The sequence below is a fragment of the Aulonocara sp. 'chitande type north' Nkhata Bay genome, linkage group LG1 (assembly GCF_057382095.1).
Source record: "Aulonocara sp. 'chitande type north' Nkhata Bay isolate Kocher_YH1m ecotype deep benthic linkage group LG1, A_spYH_male_GT1.1, whole genome shotgun sequence".
Classification (NCBI taxonomy): Eukaryota; Metazoa; Chordata; class Actinopteri; order Cichliformes; family Cichlidae; genus Aulonocara; species Aulonocara sp. 'chitande type north' Nkhata Bay.
The window spans coordinates 3,135,339-3,156,116 of record NC_141344.1 but is presented as its reverse complement, the minus strand read 5'-3'; the positions used below and the strand labels follow the sequence as shown (position 1 = coordinate 3,156,116).

The following is a 20,778-nucleotide window of genomic DNA, read 5'->3' as shown; positions in this document are numbered from 1 at the left end:
TGTTCCCTCAGTGTCTGTCCCAGAGCCTGAAGTTATGCAGGTAATCCAGACTAAACCCCAGCTAACTGTACAAACACAGCATGATGGACACGCTCCAGTACAGTCTCATGTACAGGTTACAAACAGTGAAAGTCCACGAGTGAGTAGCGTCTGTGCTTCCCGAAGCCAGGCCGCTCCTAGGTATGGAAAGTACCGGAATCAGCAATGCATGGCTAACAGTTTGGTTTTCCTGTCATTCTTACATGAGGATGAATTTATTACCAGAGCAGATCTAAACCGTGTGTTGGACAAAGGCCATGCCGTCTATTCAGATGCCAGACTGAGGTTTGTGAACAGTGTGTTTCTAGCCTGCGATGAACTTCCCTCAGTTGTTACCAGCCGCAGACACGAGTATCAAGTCGACATGTCTCAGTTTGCTCATTACGGCACATTTGATGGTACAGATCACTTTCCGAGCCTTGAACAGGGATTACAGTGTTTGGCTTCAGACGTTCGCTATGCTTTGCTAGTCATGGGAGGAACAGTCATCGCTGTTAGCAGGCTGACTTCAGGTGAATATGCATATTTTGACCCTCACCCACGTAAGTCTACTGGTATGCCATTGTCGCTAAGTGTAAGTGGTGGAACTGCAGTTATGTTGAAATTCACACGTCTTAATGACATGATTGACAGGATCAAACGTTTGTACAGAATGTTCAGCATCGCACCAAGCTGCACTTATGAACTACAGCCCATCGAGTTTCACAGTGAAAACGCTGCTGACCAAAGAGATGCTAATCAAACCACCGAATACAGACCAACAGCTACAACTATTACAGCACCAGCTTTAAATGAAGCCGTTCATGAAATAAACTCCCAAAGATCTACTGACCAGACACAGAAGACTGTGAGAGACACTTTAACGACTGAAGTGACATCATCCAGAGTGGATTATTCAAATGAGACAGCTGCTACTGAAAACAACCATCTTCCTTCTGAGTATTTAGAAATAGAAACCTCTGCATCTTCTGTAAGAGACACTCAGGTAACATCAGATTCTGTTCCTCAGAATGATTCAAACAGTGCCTCCAGTTCAACTAAGATAACAGAGGAACTCTCAGATAAACTGCTGAAATATAGTAAACATGAAAGGCAAAAAATGAGGAGAAGATTATTGACCCAACAAAAGCTACCACAGAGAAAGGAAAATCAGAAGACGAAAGAAAGGCAGATGTACAGGTTTGATGAAAGCTTCAAGACAAAGAAAAAAAACTCAACTAAGAAGTGTAATGATCCTGATCACAGACAGAAAAAGAGTCTGTACAAAAATGAGCTGTATAAATTAAATGCTACCTATAAGGAGAAACACAGAGAACATTTGAGAAAGATGTATAGAGAAAGTGCTAAAATTAGAGAGAGAAAAAGAGAACGTGTCATAAGGACATATAGAGACAATCCCCTATTCAGAGATAAGCAGAAGGAACGTATAACAAGAACGTATAGAGAATCTCCCATATTCAGAGATAAGCAGAAAGAGCGTATAAGAAGAATATACAGAACTTGTGCTGGATTCAGAGAGAAACATAAAGCTTACATGAGGTCATATGTATATAACCTATATAAAAAAAGCGAAGATTTTAAACAGAAAAAACGATCTTATATGACTAAGCGGTATGGAGAAGAAAAACAATTTCAGCAACAACACAAGGACAATATGAGAGAACGAATGAGAGTAAAATATTGGAACAGTTTTTCTTTCAGACAGATGCATAATATCAGATGTGCAATGAACATAAAACGGAAATATCGCCAGATGCATCGACCAGCTGAGACTTTACAGTGTCATCCAGAGAACACTTTAATGAATGAGGCCATATCTCGTTTCAGATCAAACATTAAGTCAGCACCATCTTATGTTTGTACTGTTTGTCTAAAAGCTTCTTTTCCTAATCAGGTAAAAATCTGCAAAAGACAAAATTACTCAAAACACCAGACTGTAGCTCATCAGTGTCTAACTGGTAAATATGTTCATGTGTGTGATGAAGCATGTAATGATCACTGCAGCTTTCCTGTTGAGAGAAAAAAAGAGTATATCTGTCACACGTGTCACAGTTCCCTCAAAAGTGGATGCATGCCCAGGCTTGCTGCTGTTAATGGTTTAGAACTGCAGGATATTCCAGCTGAACTTTGTGATCTCAACATTCTGGAGAGACATCTGATTGCCAAATGCATACCATTTGCTAAGATTATTCCTCTTCCAAAGGGGAGACAGAGACTTATACGTGGTAATGTGGTGTGTGTACCATCTGAGGTCCAACAAACAGTTGACAGTTTACCGAGGATCAGAAGCCAATCACAGATCATGAGGATAAAGCTGAAAAGACGACTGTGCTACAAAGGCCATCAGCTGTTCCAGACTGTCACCTGGTCTAAACTCATTCAAGCTCTGCGTAAACTGAAACAAATTCATCCACAGTACACAGATATTGTTATCAGAGATGATGCATTGCTTTGTGATCCAACGTTACCTGATGATGACAGCAGTGATGAAGCCAGCATGGCAAGTGATGATTATAATGAAGCAGATTTAATGGAAATTGACAACTATGAAAAAGATGCCCTTTTGTGTGAAAGTGAGTCTCAAAGTGACCAAGATATTAATATGCAATCCTGTGATGAACAACCAGAGGAACAAAATCCAGATGAACCAGAAAGTGATTTGAACAATGGAGGTTTTGCTCTAGAAAGTTGTCTGCAGCCTGTAGACATTTCAGAAGAGATTCTCTGTTTCACTGATAACACATATTGTGTGGCTCCTGCAGAAAGAAACAATCCTGTTAGCTTCTTCAGAACTCCTCATTTGGAAGCCATGGCATTTCCTGTGCAGTTTCCTACTGGTCAGAATACACTGGATGAAAAGAGACGTCTTAAACTCACACCAAGTGCTTACTTCAAGTCAAGGCTTTTCAACATTGATGCAAGATTTGCTAAAGACACAAATTACCTGTTTTTCTCACAGTTTGTCACTGAAATACATTTGGCTAATTCCAGCATGACAATACAGCTAAGGAAAGGTAAAACTATGACCAAAGATGGACGCAAAATCACATCAGGAATGTTACAAAGTAAGACAGAAGTAGAGAAGCTGGTAAGAAATAAAGATGCAATCAGATTTATGCAGCCACTCAGAGGAACTCCAGCTTACTGGCAGAAAACTACCAGAGATCTATTCAGCATGGTTCGCCAAATAGGAACACCTCAGTTCTTTGTCACTTTCTCTGCTGCTGAGATGAGATGGCCTGAAGTGATTCAAGCAATAAAGAGACAGCAAGGTGAAGAGGTTGATTTTGAAGCCCTGGACTGGTCAGAAAAGTGTGAAATTCTAAGATCAAATCCAGTAACCACCATGCGAATGTTTGATAAACGTGTTGAGGCTTTGTTCAGAGATTTGCTTTTTTCTCCTGCACAGCCCCTTGGTGAGATCATTGATTACTTTTACAGAGTTGAGTTCCAGCACAGAGGTAGTCCACATATACACATGTTGCTGTGGATTCGAGAAAAGGTAGAAGCAGATGTGGATGATGACCAAACTGTCTGTGACTTTGTGGACAGATACATCTCAGCTCAACTCCCTGATCCAGAAAAACAACCTGAACTGCACAAAAAAGTCACTGAGCTACAAAAGCACAGCAAAAACCACACAAAGACATGCTTTAAGAGTGTGAACTCTGGTTGTAGATTTGGGTTTCCCAAACCACCAGCCACAAGAACAATGATTGTGAGACAGGATGAGGATTCAGACACTGAAGCTGCAAAAGCCAAACTCAGACCTTTGTTGAACCTGCTGAAGGAACCTGAAGCTGCTTCCCTCACCATAGAGCAGATTCTGTCACGATGCAACTTGACAATGAATGAGTATGAACAATGCCTCCAAGACATAAACAAGAAAACAGCTCTGATTCTGAAACGTGACCCAAATGAGTGTTGGATCAACAATTACAACCCAGACCTGCTTGAAGCCTGGAACTCTAATTTAGATGTCTCATTCATTTTGAATGCCTATTCATGTATAGAATACCTCTGTAAATATATAACAAAGAAAGAATCTGGCCTCTCTGAATACCTGAAGACAGTTATTGACAACTCTGATAAGAACACCGTCAATGAATGTGATGAAATGAGAGCTGTGATGCAGGCTTACTCAAAAAAGAGAGAAATCAGCGCACAGGAGTGTGTGACTCGAGTCTGTGGCCTAAAAATGAAAAAATGTTCCCGCAGTGTTGTATTTGTACCAACAGATGATAACCCAGTAAAAATGAGTCGCCCCATGAGCTTCCTGGAAAGCACAACACATGACAGTTGTAATATTTGGATGACAAGTTTGAGTGATAAATACAAATGCAGACCTGAGACCCCAGAATATGAGGAAATGTCACTGGCTGATTTTGCTGCCTTGTGCAGGTTGGTGAGTGGTCCAAATGAAGGAAAAGATGTGCTTCCTCTTCTAAACCAGCTTGGATTTGTACAAAGGCGAAAGAATGATAAACCAGCTATAATCAGGTATTACCACTGTTCACAGGAAAAAGATCCTGAGCAATATTATGGTCGACTGTTGAGACTTTACCTTCCACACAGATCAGAGCAGGAACTGAAACCACAAGGGTTCCAAACCTATCAGTCCTTCTACAACTCAGGTTTTGTACGACTTCCATGTTCAGACCACAGTGAGTCTGTGAAAAGGGTTGTGAAAAGAAATAAAGACAAGTATGAGAAGAACTCTGAGGATATTGAGAGTGCACTGGAAGAGTTTGAACAAAATAGGGATGTTGTGATTGATGAATGGTGTAATCTTGCTCCTGAATCTGAAGTTGTGAGGCTGCAATGTGATGAGAATCTTCCTGAGAGACATTCTGATGATGAGAACGAACAGGAGAATGTTCCCGACTACAGTCGTCAGTCTGATGCTGTAACAAAGATCAGAGCCGTCAGAGAACAACCTGCAGTAGATCCAGCCGTGGTACGTGTAATGTATCAGAATCTGAACCAGAAGCAGGCCTGCGTGTTCTATGCCATAAGAGACTGGTGTATTCAGCGAGTTTGTGGTTTGAACCCAGATCCATTTTTCTTCTATATCAACGGTGGTGCAGGAACTGGAAAGTCACATCTGATTAAGTGTATTCATTCTGAAGCATCAAAGATCCTGAGCAGACTGCCTGCTAATGCAGAAGAAGCTGACATATCAAATCCAACTGTTTTACTGACTTCATTTACCGGTACAGCAGCTTTTTCTATCAGTGGCTCTACGTTACATTCTCTACTGAAACTACCCAGGAGTCTGAAACCACCCATTCAAGGACTTGGTAACCAACTGGATGAAGTCAGATCTGAGCTGATGAATGCTGAAATTATTGTTATTGATGAGATTTCAATGGTTTCAAAACCCCTTTTTGCTTATGTGGATGCAAGACTGAAACAAATCAAAGGCACTCAGAGACCTTTTGGTGGAATGTCAGTTTTAGCTGTTGGAGATTTTTACCAGCTGCCACCAGTGCGACAGTCTAAACCTCTCTGTGTTTACGATCCAGAACAGATTGACCTATGGCAGGAGCATTTTCAGATGATCACTCTAACCGAGATCATGCGTCAGAAAGATGATGTGGCCTTTGCAGAGATGCTGAACAGGATTAGAGTCAAAGAAAAGACAGATGAGCTTTCTCAGTGCGACAGAGATTTGTTGTCACAGGCTGTGACTGCACCAGAAGAATGTCCAACTGAGGTCTTACACATTTATGCCACCAACAAGAATGTGGAATCCCACAACATAGATACCCTGAAGAAGCTTCATTCAAACATCATAATAATCAATGCAGACGATTTCCAGAAGGATAAATGTACAGGCAGAATGGAACGAAGAGACAAACCATTTACAGGTGGGCGAAATGATTTACCTGACACTCTGAATGTTGCTGAAGGAGCTCGAGTCATGCTGACCAGAAACTTGGACACACTAAACGGTTTAGTCAACGGTGCTTTTGGTATACTGGTAAAGGTGGTGAGATCTGAAAATGATGGACACATAATTAAACTGGGGCTCAGGATGGACAACCGGCAGCCTATGAGACACAACCGCAGTGCTAATGCAGCATCTGATGATCTTGTTTACATTGAGAGAGCAGAGGAGAGTCTGAAGTTTAAAGGAGCAGTACGCAGACAGTTTCCTGTAAAGCTAGCATTCGCCTGCACAATTCACAAAACTCAGGGTCTTACAACACAGACAGCTGTAGTTTCAATGAAGAACATTTTTGAACCAGGTATGGCTTACGTTGCTCTCAGCAGGGTGACGTCTCTCAGTGGACTCTATTTGCAGGACTTGGATGAGAAAAAGATTTACGCCAATCCCGAGGTAACTGCAGCGCTCCAAACCATGAGACAAGCCAGTGTTGAGGAAATGATGCCTCTTCTTCAGGTCAGAGAAACAGCCAGCAGACTTGACACTCTTACACTGATCCATCACAATACAGAGGGTTTGCCATCTCACATCAGTGACATCAAGAGTCATCATGAAATGTGTTTAGCAGATGTTTTGTGTCTCACTGAGTCTCACCTTCAAGGCTCCTTTGTTGCAGACAGTCTTCATTTGGACGGCTACACCATGTTCAAACGCAACAGACATGTGTCCTACACAAACTTTCCTCACATGGCCAGCAGAAGTGGTGGGGGAGTTGTTGTGTATTTGAGGAATCATTTTCAGGTTCAGGTAAAACAGTATCTGCATAATGTCACTGATCTTGAGTTTTTAGTGTTGAAGGTTCAGGCTCCATTCCCTGCACTCATTGCTGTTGTGTACAGACCCCCTGACTACAGTTTGACACCATTCATGCAAAACCTGGTAAGTCTTTTAGATTCACTTGAAATAATGGACTGTCACCCAATCATTGTGTGTGGAGATTTTAATGAGAACCAGTTGCAGAGTGGAAGAAAACAGATTCTGGAGCAGTTTCAGTCGAGAGGGTATTCACAGCTGATCACTTCTGCCACTACAGACAAGAACACCCTGCTTGACCTCATTTTTATTTCTCAGCCACAGAAATGTCTGTATTCAGGTGTTCTGAGATCATATTACAGTTACCACAACCCTGTCTTTTGTGTCCTGTCCTCGAGCCAATCATGAAGTCGTCTGGTGAGTTTTGAAACAATTACAGATCATGTTTGTTACAGAGTTTACTGATTGTAGAGCATGAAAAAGATTTTTCATTGAAAAAAGGGTCTTCCCTACTCTGTCTGTCAGAAGACCCTTTCTTATTGCAATGTTATTAATCATTTCACCAAATTATTGCTGAACTTCATGCAGAGCAGAGAACATCTGCTATCATGCACCTCTGATCTGAAATGTGCTGCAACATTTGATAAACCAACATCATGTTTTAAATGACTAAATCTTTTTACTATGACGTATGTAGCTCAACAAACGAGATCTTCCCCTCCAAGGGCTTTAAAATATGAAATAGTAAATAAATAAATCCCAGATAAATGCAGGTATATATTATGATGACATACACGAATAAATACAGACAATTATATTTTCTTGATTATAGTAGATTTTGTAGAATCAAAAGTTTTTGTGATGAATGAGTTTTTGCTTATCATGTTTTACAGGTAAAAAATGTCAAAAGTTTTAAACTATCTTTAGGCTACCAGAGATGTCTATAATGATACATTATGTAGAGAAAAACATTAGTACAGCTTACAGAATGTGTATAAAAACTGATGTAGAAGTAAATGGATAGTTTTCTGAAAGTTCCCGACTACAGTTTAACACCACCCACCCAGCTCAGCCCCCAAGTGTCTATGTAATGCTGGTATGGTGTGTGAGTTTGACTTGGCCTTTATCCGGGTGGGTTTGGGTTTGGGTGGATAAAGGCCAAGTCAGAATTCTCTGAGCAGCTGGAAAAAGCTGCTAATAAACAAAGACATCAGAAAGTGTGGGCTTTAGGTGTAGCCCCCGCTTTCTGATGCACTAATTAAACTTAGTAACCGACACCCCATACCAGCATTACATAGACACTTGGGGGCTGAGCTGGGTGGGTGGTGTTATAAGCACGTGTTTTGTTAGATATATTTTTTCAGATAGGGCACAGTCTCCTTTGTGGGAAAACCTTCAAACTTCACCATCCTCAGCTGAAACAACAACATCTTAACACCATCTTCATGAACTGCTGAGCCAAACCTGATCCATCAGTGCTGGACTGCACAGATAACTACATGCCACAAGGAGACTGCTGTGTTATGAACTGCCATACCAGTGTGTCTTCAATGGAGAAGATGACACACCCATCACCTGACCTCCTGCCTGATCATGCTGCCACACTACAACCTCTGAGACCATCAATGATGACTCATACTGAGGAAACTGTATTTCCTGTCAGAGATGCTCAGTGATCCTCAGAGCAGAGAGAGGTATGATTCTTTATCTTTGATAAAAAATGTCAGTGTTTTTAATTCAATTAATTAATTAAAATCTTGTTTATTGCATAAATAATTCCACACTCAAATGATTATACTTGTTGACACTTTTTGAGTTTTAATTGACATTATGGATTACAAATCTATGCTTTTTCTACTCTGTCTCTCTGTGCAGGTATTGCTGTCTTCTGAGTTCTTCAGTGTCCCAACTGAGACATTCAAACCTCATTGCAGAGCTCATGTCTTTCCTCACCATCATGCGAGTGTGAGATTGCTCTGGATTCTGGTTATGTGGCCCACAGCACCTATAAGGTATTTCAATATTGTTCATTGTATAACTTATTTGTAGTTTTTAGGGTTTGTACAGACAAATAAAATGTTCCTTTTTCTGTATTTTTTAGAACAAGCTCGTCCAGTGTGCCTGCATTCCAGCTTCTTAGACTCTACGCAAGTGGACAGAGTATCAGTGTTTGACCACTCTTACAGACACTGACTTCTGTCAACTCACTGCTACTGATCAGGCACTTCATCCAGGAAGACAGAGGGCTGCAAGCCTGTCATCATTTCCAGTGTGGCTTTGTATTCTTGGGGTAGCATCAGATTTTTCCCACAAATATTCAAAGGTAACATTTATTTTAAGCTTAGTTATTAAATCAAAAGTCTTCTCTTGTGTTATGTCTGTGAAGGTTCTCATGGTGTCCTTTGATGTAGTCTCTCTCTTTACTTGCATACCCACTACGGAGGCCGTGGAGACTGTCAGAAAACGACTACAAGAAGACAGCTCCTTGGAAGACAGGACCAACTTCACACCCGATCAGATTTGCACACTGTTAGACCTCTGCCTTACCACTACATATTTCAAATACAACGAGGGTTTCTACAGACAAAAACATGGCTGTGCCATGGGCTCCCCCGTGTCACCTATTGTAGCCAACCTTTGCATGGAGGAAGTGGAAAGGAAGGCTCTTGGCTCTTTCAAAGGAAGAGTACCCAGCCACTGGTACAGATATGTAGACGACACCTGGGTCAAAATCAAAACTCAAGAAGTGGAATCCTTCACTGCGCACATTAACACCGTGGATAAAAACATCAAGTTCACCAGGGAAGACACAAAGGACGACTGTTTGCTTTTCCTGGACTGTGCTGTGCACATTGAAGAGAACGGCAACCTCAACATTGAAGTTTATTGGAAGCCCACACACACGGACCAGTACCTCCTCTTTGACTCCCATCACCCTCTGGAACACAAACTTGGAGTAATTAGGACACCCCCCCGGGCAGAACATGTTCCCTCTAAGCCTGAAGGGAAAAAGAAGGAACACAAACATGTAAATGAAGCACTTAAAACATGTGGCTATCCTAATTGGGCGTTTATAAAGTCAGCAAAGATGCACAGAAAAGAACATCAGATACCAGCGAGGGAGGATAAGAAAGACAGATGCAACAACATTGTCATCCCCCATGTACTAATTAGACTTAGTAACCGACACCCCATACCAGCATTACATAGACACTTGGGGGCTGAGCTGGGTGGGTGGTGTTAAAAGCACTTGTTTTGTTAGATATATTTTTTCAGAAACGGCACAGTCTCCTTTGTGGCAAAACCTTCAAACTTCACCATCCTCAGCTGAAACAACAACATCTTAACACCATCTTCATAAACTGCTGAGCCAAACCTGATCCATCAGTGCTGGACTGCACAGATAACCACATGCCACAAGGAGACTGCTGTGTTATGAACTGCCATACCAGTGTGTCTTCAATGGAGAAGATGACACACCCATCACCTGACCTCCTGCCTGATCTGGAGACCATCATCATGCTGCCACACTACAACCTCTGAGACCATCAATGATGACTCATACTGAGGAAACTGTATTTCCTGTCAGAGATGCTCAGTGATCCTCAGAGCAGAGAGAGGTATGATTCTTTATCTTTGATAAAAAATGTCAGTGTTTTTAATTCAATTAATTAAAATCCTGTTTATTGCATAAATAATTCCACACTCAAATGATTATACTTGTTGACACTTTTTGAGTTTTAATTGACATTATAGATTACATATCTATGCTTTTTCTACTCTGTCTCTCTGTGCAGGTATTGCTGTCTTCTGAGTTCTTCAGTGTCCCAACTGAGACATTCAAACCTCCCTGCAGAGCTCATGTCTTTCCTCACCATCATGGGAGTGTGAGATTGCTCTGGATTCTGGTTATGTGGCCCACAGCACCTATAAGGTATTTCAATATTGTTCATTGTATAACTTATTTGTAGTTTTTAGGCCTTAACACAAATAAAATGTTCCTTTTTCTGTATTTTTTAGAACAAGCTCGTCCAGTGTGCCTGCATTCCAGCTTCACAGAAAAGAACATCAGACACCAGCGAGGGAGGATAAGAAAGACAGACACAACAACATTGTCATCCCCTATGTAGCCGGTGTATCAGAAAAACTCAGGAGAGTTTTCTCCAAATACGACATCCCAGTGTACTTCAGACCCAGTAACACACTCAGACAGAAACTGGTTCACCCGAAAGACAAAACTCCTAAACACAAACTTAACAATGTGGTGTACGCTGTACAGTGCAGCGAGGAATGCCCAGACTTCTACATCGGAGAGACCAAACAGCCACTTCACCAGCGCATGGCACAACATAGAAGAGCCACCTCCACAGGACAAGACTCAGCAGTTCATCTGCATCTAAAGGACAAAGGTCACTCTTTGAGGATGCCAATGTTCACATTTTGGACAGATGGAGGAGTGAAAGAAGCCATTTACGTCCACTGTGAGCGACCATCTTTGAACAGAGGCGGTGGTTTACGACACCAACTGTCTGCCATCTATAATCCAGTTTTGAGTTCCCTCTCCAGACACCGTAACGTCCACTCACATCCTGGGAGTGGGCGTGGGTGATTTCCTGACCTCAGGAAATCACATGATAGGGTGGGGCCAGGTTTCACAATGAGCTCACCCGAAACCCTGGCTGATTGGGACCCACACCCACTTTCACACCTTGGCTCATGTGATTAGGTAGAGGATCATCAGGAGGTTCTTTGTCCCTCTTTGGGGGGAAACTCCCACTGGGTTTAAATCTGGGACTCTCCACCATTGACCCTTAGAACTGAAGAAGCTTCTCGGATGAGAGGTGAAACGTCTTCAAGGAACTCAAAGAAGTCCAGACGCTTTTCTTTCCAAGCTCCTTAGACTTCACTTGTGTTAATTACATTTTATTTGTTGTTGTTTTCTTTTAGATTTATATGCAGTGATTGGATGTGGTGGAGCTTTGTTAACCGTGTGGAAAACATCTGTTTGTGATGATATTTACAATGAGGCTTTAAGGTGACAGTTTCCATGTAATTTCAATCCTTTTACTAAGCAAAAACATGTTTGCAATTAACATGTTTTTTCAGTTTTGTCTTTTGGATTTATGGTTAACATTCCTCTGTGACAGCAAATACTAAACTGGTCCAAGTAACCAGCATATCATTGGTCAAAGGCAAAAAGGACCACATGTCACACTAGCAATGAATTTTTGACTTTGTTTGTGTTAGTATAGAGTAGGTCTAACAATGGTTTTCCACATCTGCTCTAATATATATAGATAATGGGTCAGACATATAAAGTCATTTTGAAAAGTTCATAAAGGTCATTTATATGTGTTCCTCTTTATCATTTTATATCAGGTCACACAGCTGACTTGAGTTTTGATCAGAGTAGAACCATAACATTCATGCTAATGGTTCTACTGTTTACAGTTACTTTATGATGGATTTCACCCTGGTCACAGCACTATGTGAAAAGCTGTTAGAGGTAAAGTTAAGCCAATTAATACATCATCATAAGTCACTCTCTAACGCAGGGCAGTGATTATTATTCACTGTAATTTATTCCACAACAATGTTCTTTATTTGATTCTTTAAATATGCACATCGATTGTTTTAGCTCTGTGACTCTCCACACCTGAAATATATCACAATGTGGACTTCATTTCGACAGTATTTTGTAGATTGGTACCATATTTATCATCGAATCATCTTGTGCACTTATTAACTAAATGTTGTTTGTTTTTGTTTTTTTGTTTGTTTGTTTGGGGGTTGTTGTTGCCATTTTTACCTTTCACCAACTGTGTAAATTCTGCAATTTTACCTTGGTTTTGTTTCACATCAGTTTATCTGCTGGCTGGTATTCCTGTCTTCCTTCTCTCACCCCAACCGGTCGCAGCAGATGGCCGCCCCTCCCTGAGCCTGGTTCTGCTGGAGGTTTCTTCCTGTTAATAGGGAGTTTTTCCTTCCCACTGTCGCCAAAGTGCTTGCTCATAGGGGGGGTCATATGTCATATGATTGTTGGGTTTTTCTCTGTATCTATGAAGCGCCTTAAGGTGACTTTTGTTGTGATTTGGTGCTATATAAATTGAATTGAATTGGTTTTCTTTCTTTTCTAATGTTTCTGGTCATTTTTCACAGTTAAACAAGTAACTTTGAGGTTACGTCATCGTTTTCAGCTGTTATCTGTATACATTTTTTTCCTAATAATTACATTTCTGCAAAATTATAGCAGTTCTGGTAAGTTGTAATATTTCTGCCAAGTTATTAATTTTTGACTAAATTATTACATTTCTGCTAAGTTGTAGCTTCTGGTAAATTACAACATTTCTGCTGAATTGTTATGTTTCTTCTAAGTTATTGCATTTCTGCTAAGTTATTACATTTTTGCTAACTTGATGTTGTTCTGCAAAGTTATTAAAATTTCAACAACTTTTTAAACACTGACTTTGATTTCTTCAGCTTCTTCAGCTATTTTCAAGTATTTTCAGCAGACAGCTTCAGCTTTACAGTTTCCTCTAAGTGATTGCAGTTCTGCTAAGTTATTACATTTTAGAAAAGTTCTTTTGCTTCTGCAAAGTTTTTACAATTTCTGCAACTTTTCAGCTTTTTCAGCTACTTTTTGCATACAGCTTCAGCTTTAAGCATCCACACTGCATTTTCGCAGGAAATGCAAATTTTTCTAGTTCTTTATTATTATTATTCTTAGGACTTCCGTACACTTTTCGCCGTTTAACTACTTCCACAATTTTTGTGCTATTTTCACCGTTCAAACTTTAAACTATTCAGCTATTTTTGCTAATTCCTGCTATATCTTTTGGTATTTTTAACTATTATACTTTTTAAAATATTCCACTTTTTTCCTTTAATTTGTCCCATTGAAATGAATGGGAAACTTCAGCAATTCTGCTAAAATTTGCTTGTTTTTGAAACTTAACTACTTCCTCATATTTTCACCTAGAACAACCATTCAAACTTTAAAATGTTCACAAATTATTGGGCTATTCAGGTATGATTCAGCTTTTTCAAATCTTTTACTGTTTTACTTTTATGCCTCTTAAAGTTTTGAGTTGCAAAATTGTGATTTTTCACAAAATACATGTGTTGTTATGGTTGCTATGCTCTTGGCTTCCAGTGTGCCACTGAAGGTTTTGCAATTTTCACTTCATGTCCGAACAACTTCCTGCTACTTGCTCAATTTTCACTCAACTTCCACAAATTATACATCAAAACGTAGGTATTTTTGCTGGCTTTCAGAAAATGTCACCATCATTGTTGTGGGATTTATAGAATTTTTGCAAATCTCCTCAGACTAACACAAGGTCAGAAAACTCTCCATATAAAGTGAATGGAGAGCTTGTTCAAAATCACCGCTGGATTTCTGTAATGAGAGGCATATTCGAATCGTCATATCTCCTTAACGAAGCAAAGTTAAGACATGAGGCTTGTCCCCGAATATCTTCAGACACCCCTGACGCTCACAATTCAAGAATTTCTTTCTCACCTATTACCGTTCTGAAATGAGTTGGACTTGTTTGAGGGTAGGAAATTCGTCCTTCGCTCAGATTTCTTCAGATTTCAAACTGTGGAAATGAACCACTTTTTTCTCTCATCATAACTTTTTGTTGGATTTCCACAGAGACCTGAAAATTTCCATGATTGTTCACCAAAGCCTGCTGTCTCTTACGGTGAAAGAATGATATCGATACTCCAAATAGATTTCGAGTTAGAAAGCGTTGTTTGAGGGCAAGTCAAGGCAGTTTTTGCTTCGCTCTACTCAGTTATGGTGCATTAGAAGTCAAATATCTTTAATAATTCATATTTTAATGATAAATTGTAAACACTGGAAGATTCCCCCATCTCTTCTGAACAAAACGGTGTAAGAATGACCGCTCTAGCCCCTACGGTTTGGAAATTATGGTCATTTGTTTGAGGGGAGTCCTCACTATGAGAAATAGGCTGCAATAATCCTGTGCCTCTCTGTGCTGCGTGTGTAAAAAGAGGCACATGTTTTGGCGGGAAAAAGTACACAGGCTCTCTGATTGGTGGATTCAAATTCAGCAGCTCCCAGGCTGACCTAGAAACTTACTTCTCTCGCCCTGTGCATTTTTTTGCTGATTTTTTCATTTAACAAGTATATTTGAGGGACCCTCAGCATGTTCAGCATTTTTTCAGCTGTCCATTTTGCTTTTCCAATTTTTCTGTTTAACTTATTACTATTGTGCTAAATAATACTATTTCTGCTATTTTATAAGATTTGTGCCTAATATAGTATTTCTGCTAAATTACAATATTTCTGCTTTTTATACTATTTGTGCTAAAACATAGTATTTCTACTAAATGTAGTATTTATGCTTAATCATCCTATTTCTGCTTTTTATAGGATTTGTGCTTAATATAGTATTTCTGCTAAATTATAGTATTTCTGCTTTTTATACTATTTGTGCTAAAACATAGTATTTCTACTAAATGTAGTATTTATGCTTAATCATAGTATTTCTATATATTTCTGCCAGGTCCCCAGGCAGCCAATCCTCTGTGAGGACTGAGAAATTCAAATTTTCAAATCAGGGCCTGCACGGCTTCCCAGCCAATCATATATGTGTCCTGAGGCATTCAAATTTGCATATTGGGGCCTTCATGGCTTCTAAGCCAGCCAATCATATCTGAGGGCTGAGGAATTCAAATCCACAAATCAGGGCCTGCACAGCTTCCCAGCCAGCCAATCATGTATGTGGGCTCCAGGTATTCAAATTTGCATATTGGGGAATTCGTGGCTTCTAAGTCAACAAGTCATCCATGTCATATATCTCTAAAAATTCATATTTTAATGATAAATTGTCAACACTTGAAGATTCCCCCATCTCTTCTGAACAAAACGGTGTAAGAATGACCGCTCTAGCCCCTATGGTTAGGAAATTATGGTCATTTGTTTGAGGGGAATCCTCACTATGTGAAATAAACTGAAAGAAGCAGGTCTATGTCTCTGTGCTGCGTGTGTAAAAAGATGCACCTGTTTTGGCGGGAAAACGTAAACAGCCTCTCTGATTGGTGGATTCAAATTCAGCAGCTCCCAGGCTGACCTAGAAACTTAGTCCTCTCTCCCTGTGTGTGTGTGTGTGTGTGTGTGTGTGTGTGTGTGTGTGTGTGTGTGTGTGTGTGTGTGTGTGTGTGTTTAGTGGGGGAGAGAGGACCCTGCCCTTATTTGACAGCATGTCATTGTAGGATTTAAATTGAACATAGTTAGACTGGTTGACTGGATTAGAGCCTGTGTTTGTGTGTCCCTCTGTGCATTTGTGTTTCAATAAGTTATTACTATTCTGCTAAATCATAGTATTTCTGGTACTTTTCGGTACTTGTGCTAAATACAGTATTTCTGCTAAATCATACTATTACTGCTTTTCATAGGATTTATGCCTAATATAGTATTTCTGCTAAATTATAGTATTTCTGCTTTTTATAGGATTTGTGCCTAACATAGTATTTCTGCTAAATTATAGTATTTCTGCTTTTTATACTATTTGTTCTAAATTATAGTATTTCTGCTTTTTATAGGATTTGTGCTTAATATAGTATTTCTGCTAAATTATAGTATTTCTGCTTTTTATAGGATTTATGCCTAATATAGTATTTCTGCTAAATTATAGTATTTCTGCTTTTTATAGGATTTGTGCCTAACATAGTATTTCTGCTAAATTATAGTATTTCTGCTTTTTATAGGATTTGTGCCTAACATAGTATTTCTGCTAAATTATAGTATTTCTGCTTTTTATACTATTTGTTCTAAATTATAGTATTTCTGCTTTTTATAGGATTTGTGCTTAATATAGTATTTCTGCTAAATTATAGTTTTTCTTCTTTTTATAATATTTGTGCTAAAACATAGTATTTCTACTAAATGTAGTATTTATGCTTAATAATAGTATTTCTATATATTTCTGCCAGGTCCCCAGGCAGCCAATCCTCTGTGAGGACTGAGACATTCAAATTTTCAAATCAGGGCCTGCACAGTTTCCCAGCCAATCAAATAAGTGTCCTGAGGCATTCAAATTTGCATATTGGGGCCTTCGTGGCTTCTAAGCCAGCCAATCATATCTGAGGACTGAGGAATTCAAATCCACAAATCAGGGCCTGCACGGCTTCCCAGCCAGCCAATCACATATGTGGTCTCAGGCATTCAAATTTGCATATTGGGGAATTCGTGGCTTCTAAGTCAACAAGTCATCCATGTCATATACCTCTAAAAATTCATATTTTAATATTAAATTGTCAACACTTGAAGAATCCCCCATCTCTTCTGAACAAAACGGTGTAAGAATGACCGTTCTAGCCCCTACGGTTAGGAAATTACGGTCATTTGTTTGAGGGGAGTCGTCACTATGAGAAATAGACTGCAAAAATCCTGTGTCTCTCTGTGCTGCTGCGTGTGTAAACAGATGCACCTGTTTTGGTGGGGAAAAGTGCACAGCCTCTCTGATTGGTGGATTCAAATTCACCAGCTCCCAGGCTGACCTAGAAACTTACTTCTCTCTCCCTGTGTGTGTGTGTGTGTGTGTGTGTGTGTGTGTGTGTGTGTGTGTGACAGAGAGAGAGAGAGAGAGAGAGAGAGAGAGAAAGGCTTTTAATGGGATGATCTCATTCTAAGATTTAAATTCAATATATTTAGACTGGTTGACTGAATTGGATCTTGTGTGTGGGTCTCTCTGTGCATGTGTGTTTCCTCATGTGTACATATTTGTGATTGTGTGGCTGTAATAAATTTTTTTGCAGATTTTTGTCATTTAACAAGTATATTTGAGGGACCCTCAGCATGTTCAGCATTTTTTCAGCTGTCCATTTTGCTTTTCCAATTTTTCTGTTTAACTTATTACTATTGTGCTAAATCATACTATTTCTGCTTTTATAGGATTTGTGCTTAATATAGTATTTCTACTAAATGTAGTATTTATGCTTAATCATACTATTTCTGCTTTTCATAGTATTTGTGCTTAATATAGTATTTCTGCTAAATTTAGTATTTCTGATTAATTATAGTTTTTCTACTAAATCATAGTACAGTATTTCTGCTTTTTATAGGATTTGTGCTTAATATAGTATTTCTGCTAAATTTAGTATTTCTGATTAATTATAGTTTTTCTACTAAATCATAGTACAGTATTTCTGCTTTTTATAGGATTTGTGCTTAATATAGTATTTCTGCTAAATTTAGTATTTCTGATTAATTATAGTTTTTCTACTAAATCATAGTACAGTATTTCTGCTTTTTATAGGATTTGTGCTAAAACAAAGTATTTCTACTAAATGTAGTATTTATGCTTAATCATACCATTTCTGCTTTTTATAGGATTTGTGCTTAATATAGTATTTCTGCTAAATTATAGTATTCCTGCCAAATTATAATATTTGTGCTAAAACATAGTCTTAATTTAAAATTACAATATTCATAGTTCATCACAGTGTCTCTGGTAAATCACAATATTTCTGCTCTGTTGTACTATTTTTCTAAATCATAGTGTTTCTGTAATGTTTAAGTATTTTTGGCTAAATATATTCTTTCTGTTATCTTATACTATTTCTCCTAAATTCTTGTATTTTTGAGAAGTTATCATGTTTCTGGTAAGTTACAATATTTCTGCTAAATTCTGCTATGCTATTGTATTTCTGCCAAGTATTATGTTTCCTCTAAGATATTGCAGTTCTGCTAAGTTATTCCATTTTAGCAAACTTCTTTTGCTTCTGCAAAGTTTTTACAATTTCTGCAACTTTTCAGCTTTTTCAGCTAGTTTTTGCATACAGCTTCAGCTTTAAGCATCCACACTGCATTTTCGCAGGAAATGCAAATTTTTCTAGTTATTCTAGTTGCTCCGTTTCTTTGCCGCTTAACTACTCCCTCAGTTTTCAGCCGATTTTTACCATTCAAACTCTAAACTGTTCTGCTATTTCTGCTTTCGACTGCTATATCTTTTGGTACTTATTACTATTATACTTTTTAAAATATTACACTTTTTTCCTTTAATTTGTCCCATTGAAATGAATGGGAAACTTCTACAATTCTGCTAAAACTTGCTTGTCTTTGAAACTTAACTACTTCCTCATACTTTCACCTAGAAACTCCATTCAAACTTTAAAACGTTCTCAGATGATTGGGCTATTCCTGTGTGATTCAGCTTTTTCATATCTGTTACCGTTTTCATGTAATGACTCTTTAAGTTTTCAGTTACAACTTTGTGATTTTTCAGAAAATACATGTGTTGCTATGGTTGCTATGCAATTAACTCCCACTGCACACTCGTCCGTTCTGAATTTTCTCTTCATGTCTGAACAACTCCTTGCTACTCGCTCAATTTCCACTCAACTTCCACAAATTATACATCAAAACGTAGGTATTTTTGCTGGCTTTAAGACAGTGTCACTATAATTATTGTGAGAGTTACGTTTTTTTCACAATTTGCCTCGAAGTGACACATGGTCTAAAAACTCCCCATTCAAAGTCTATGGGGAGGTTGTGAAACTCAGAGCTGAAATACTGAAACTGAAGGCATTTTCAAATCGTCATATCTCCTTAACGAAGCAAAGTTAAGACATGAGGCTTGTCCCTGTATATCTTCAGACACTCCTGACACTCACAATTCAAGAATTATTTTCTCACCTATTACCGTTCTGAGATGAGTTAGACTTGTTTGAGGGGTGGAAATCTGTCCTCCTCTCATTTTTCAAATTCCGAAAATGAAGCCGTTTCTTCTCTCGTCATATCTCCGCGACGGAGATACAAAGAGCTATGTAAATCGCAGTCAAAGTACACCAAAGTCCGCTGATTCACCCAGTGCAAGAATTATGCTTCTATCCCACCTAGTTTTTGAGTTACACGACGTTTTGTAACTCCAAAAAACGGCGTTTTTCGCGTCTCACCGCGATCTAATTCTGACTCCTCATCACCCTTTTTTTCAAAGCGCCCGCCCCCTTAGAGGTGGCGCGATTGGTAATGACACCGCTCTTCAGACCAGAGGTCGTGGGTTCGATTCCACCTTGGCCCACATGTTTTTTTTTTAACTACAAATTTATACACTATCACAGACCGGTAATTCATATTGATAATTTATTACAATTCTGCAAAGTTTAATGATTTTAGCAGCTTTTCTAATATGGACCTCAGATTCTGGTTAACAGTCTATGGCAGAAATACATACAAGTACACAGCCTGATGAAGCAGACAGAAGCAGTACCTCTGATTGGTTCCGCAGTTTCACCTCTTATCAGCACAAATCTCACCCTCTTCTGCTGTTTTCACCTCTTTTCTGCTAATTTGAGCTTCTGTTCCACAGTGCACTCAGCCTCTTCTGCTGTTTTCATTAGAATTTTAAGCTTTTCCACCTTTTTTCAGTTACGTGAGAACCAGTTTGGCTCAATGAGTAGCTGAAAAATATCAGCCTCTTCTGCTGTTTTAGCAGGATTTCAGAGTTCAGCTTTTTCACTTGTTTTAAGCACAAATTTCAGTTTCTTTACCTCATTTCACAACAAAGTTCTTCCTCTTCACCTCTTTTCTGCTAATTTGAGCTGCTGCTCCACAGTGCACATTTTCCCTCTCATCATATCTTTGCTTGTGACCAGAACTCATTTGGCTCAGAGGGTAGGGCATCTGTCGTGAGACCCGGTGGCAGAGGTTCGAATCCTACCTGTGACAGCTGCTACACATGTTCACTGCTTGCATGCGCTCTGCTTTCTTGACACTCTCCAGTGTGTCATTACACATACAGCCATCTTCAGCAAGCACTTCTGCTTCTACACTTCTTTTCAACTCGGCTTTTTGCTTCTTTACCTCTTTTCAGCAGAAATTATTCCTCTTCACCTCTTTTCTGCTAATTAGAGCTCCTGCTCCACAGTGCACTTAGCCTCTTCTGCTGTTTTCATTAGAATTTTAAGCTTTTCCACCTTTTTTCAGTTACGTGAGAACCAGTTTGGCTCAGTGAGTAGCTGAAAAATATCAGCCTCTACTACTGTTTTAGCAGGATTTCAGAGTT

At 39.1% G+C, this 20,778-nt stretch overlaps 3 protein-coding genes across 4 annotated transcripts in view; all 3 read left to right on the top strand.

Annotated features, from left to right (window-relative positions):
* Nucleotides 1-20,778, top strand: part of LOC147338508 (NACHT, LRR and PYD domains-containing protein 12-like) — a 60,531-nt gene that overhangs the window by 17,265 nt on the left and 22,488 nt on the right. The gene's annotated exons all lie outside the window — the stretch shown is intronic.
* Nucleotides 824-9,319, top strand: LOC147338510 (uncharacterized). Of its 2 annotated transcripts, none has more exons than XM_086296565.1 (4): nt 824-8,436; nt 8,618-8,754; nt 8,844-9,065; nt 9,186-9,319. In XM_086296565.1, the coding sequence occupies exon 1, from the start codon at nt 1,139-1,141 to the stop codon at nt 7,148-7,150; it is 6,012 nt and encodes a 2,003-aa protein (XP_086152691.1). In that variant the 5' UTR covers nt 824-1,138; the 3' UTR covers nt 7,151-8,436; nt 8,618-8,754; nt 8,844-9,065; nt 9,186-9,319. The 2 variants fall into 2 exon arrangements, with proteins under 2 accessions (XP_086152691.1, XP_086152606.1); XM_086296480.1 differs by having other exon boundaries at nt 9,154-9,290.
* LOC147338509 (uncharacterized) lies at nt 9,117-13,194 on the top strand. Its single transcript, XM_086297366.1, has 2 exons — nt 9,117-9,820; nt 10,763-13,194. Exons 1-2 carry the CDS (start codon nt 9,117-9,119, stop codon nt 11,349-11,351), a joined length of 1,293 nt encoding a protein of 430 aa, XP_086153492.1. The 3' UTR covers nt 11,352-13,194.

Bases quoted from the DNA above. Each gene is read 5' to 3' on its own strand.
- LOC147338510 (XM_086296565.1), top strand. From the start codon at position 1,139: ATGAGGAGAAGATTATTGACCCAACAAAAGCTACCACAGAGAAAGGAA.
- LOC147338509 (XM_086297366.1), top strand. From the start codon at position 9,117: ATGTCTGTGAAGGTTCTCATGGTGTCCTTTGATGTAGTCTCTCTCTTT. The intron at 9,821-10,762 runs GTCAGCAAAGAT...TGTATTTTTTAG, and splicing joins CCTAATTGGGCGTTTATAAA to AACAAGCTCGTCCAGTGTGC.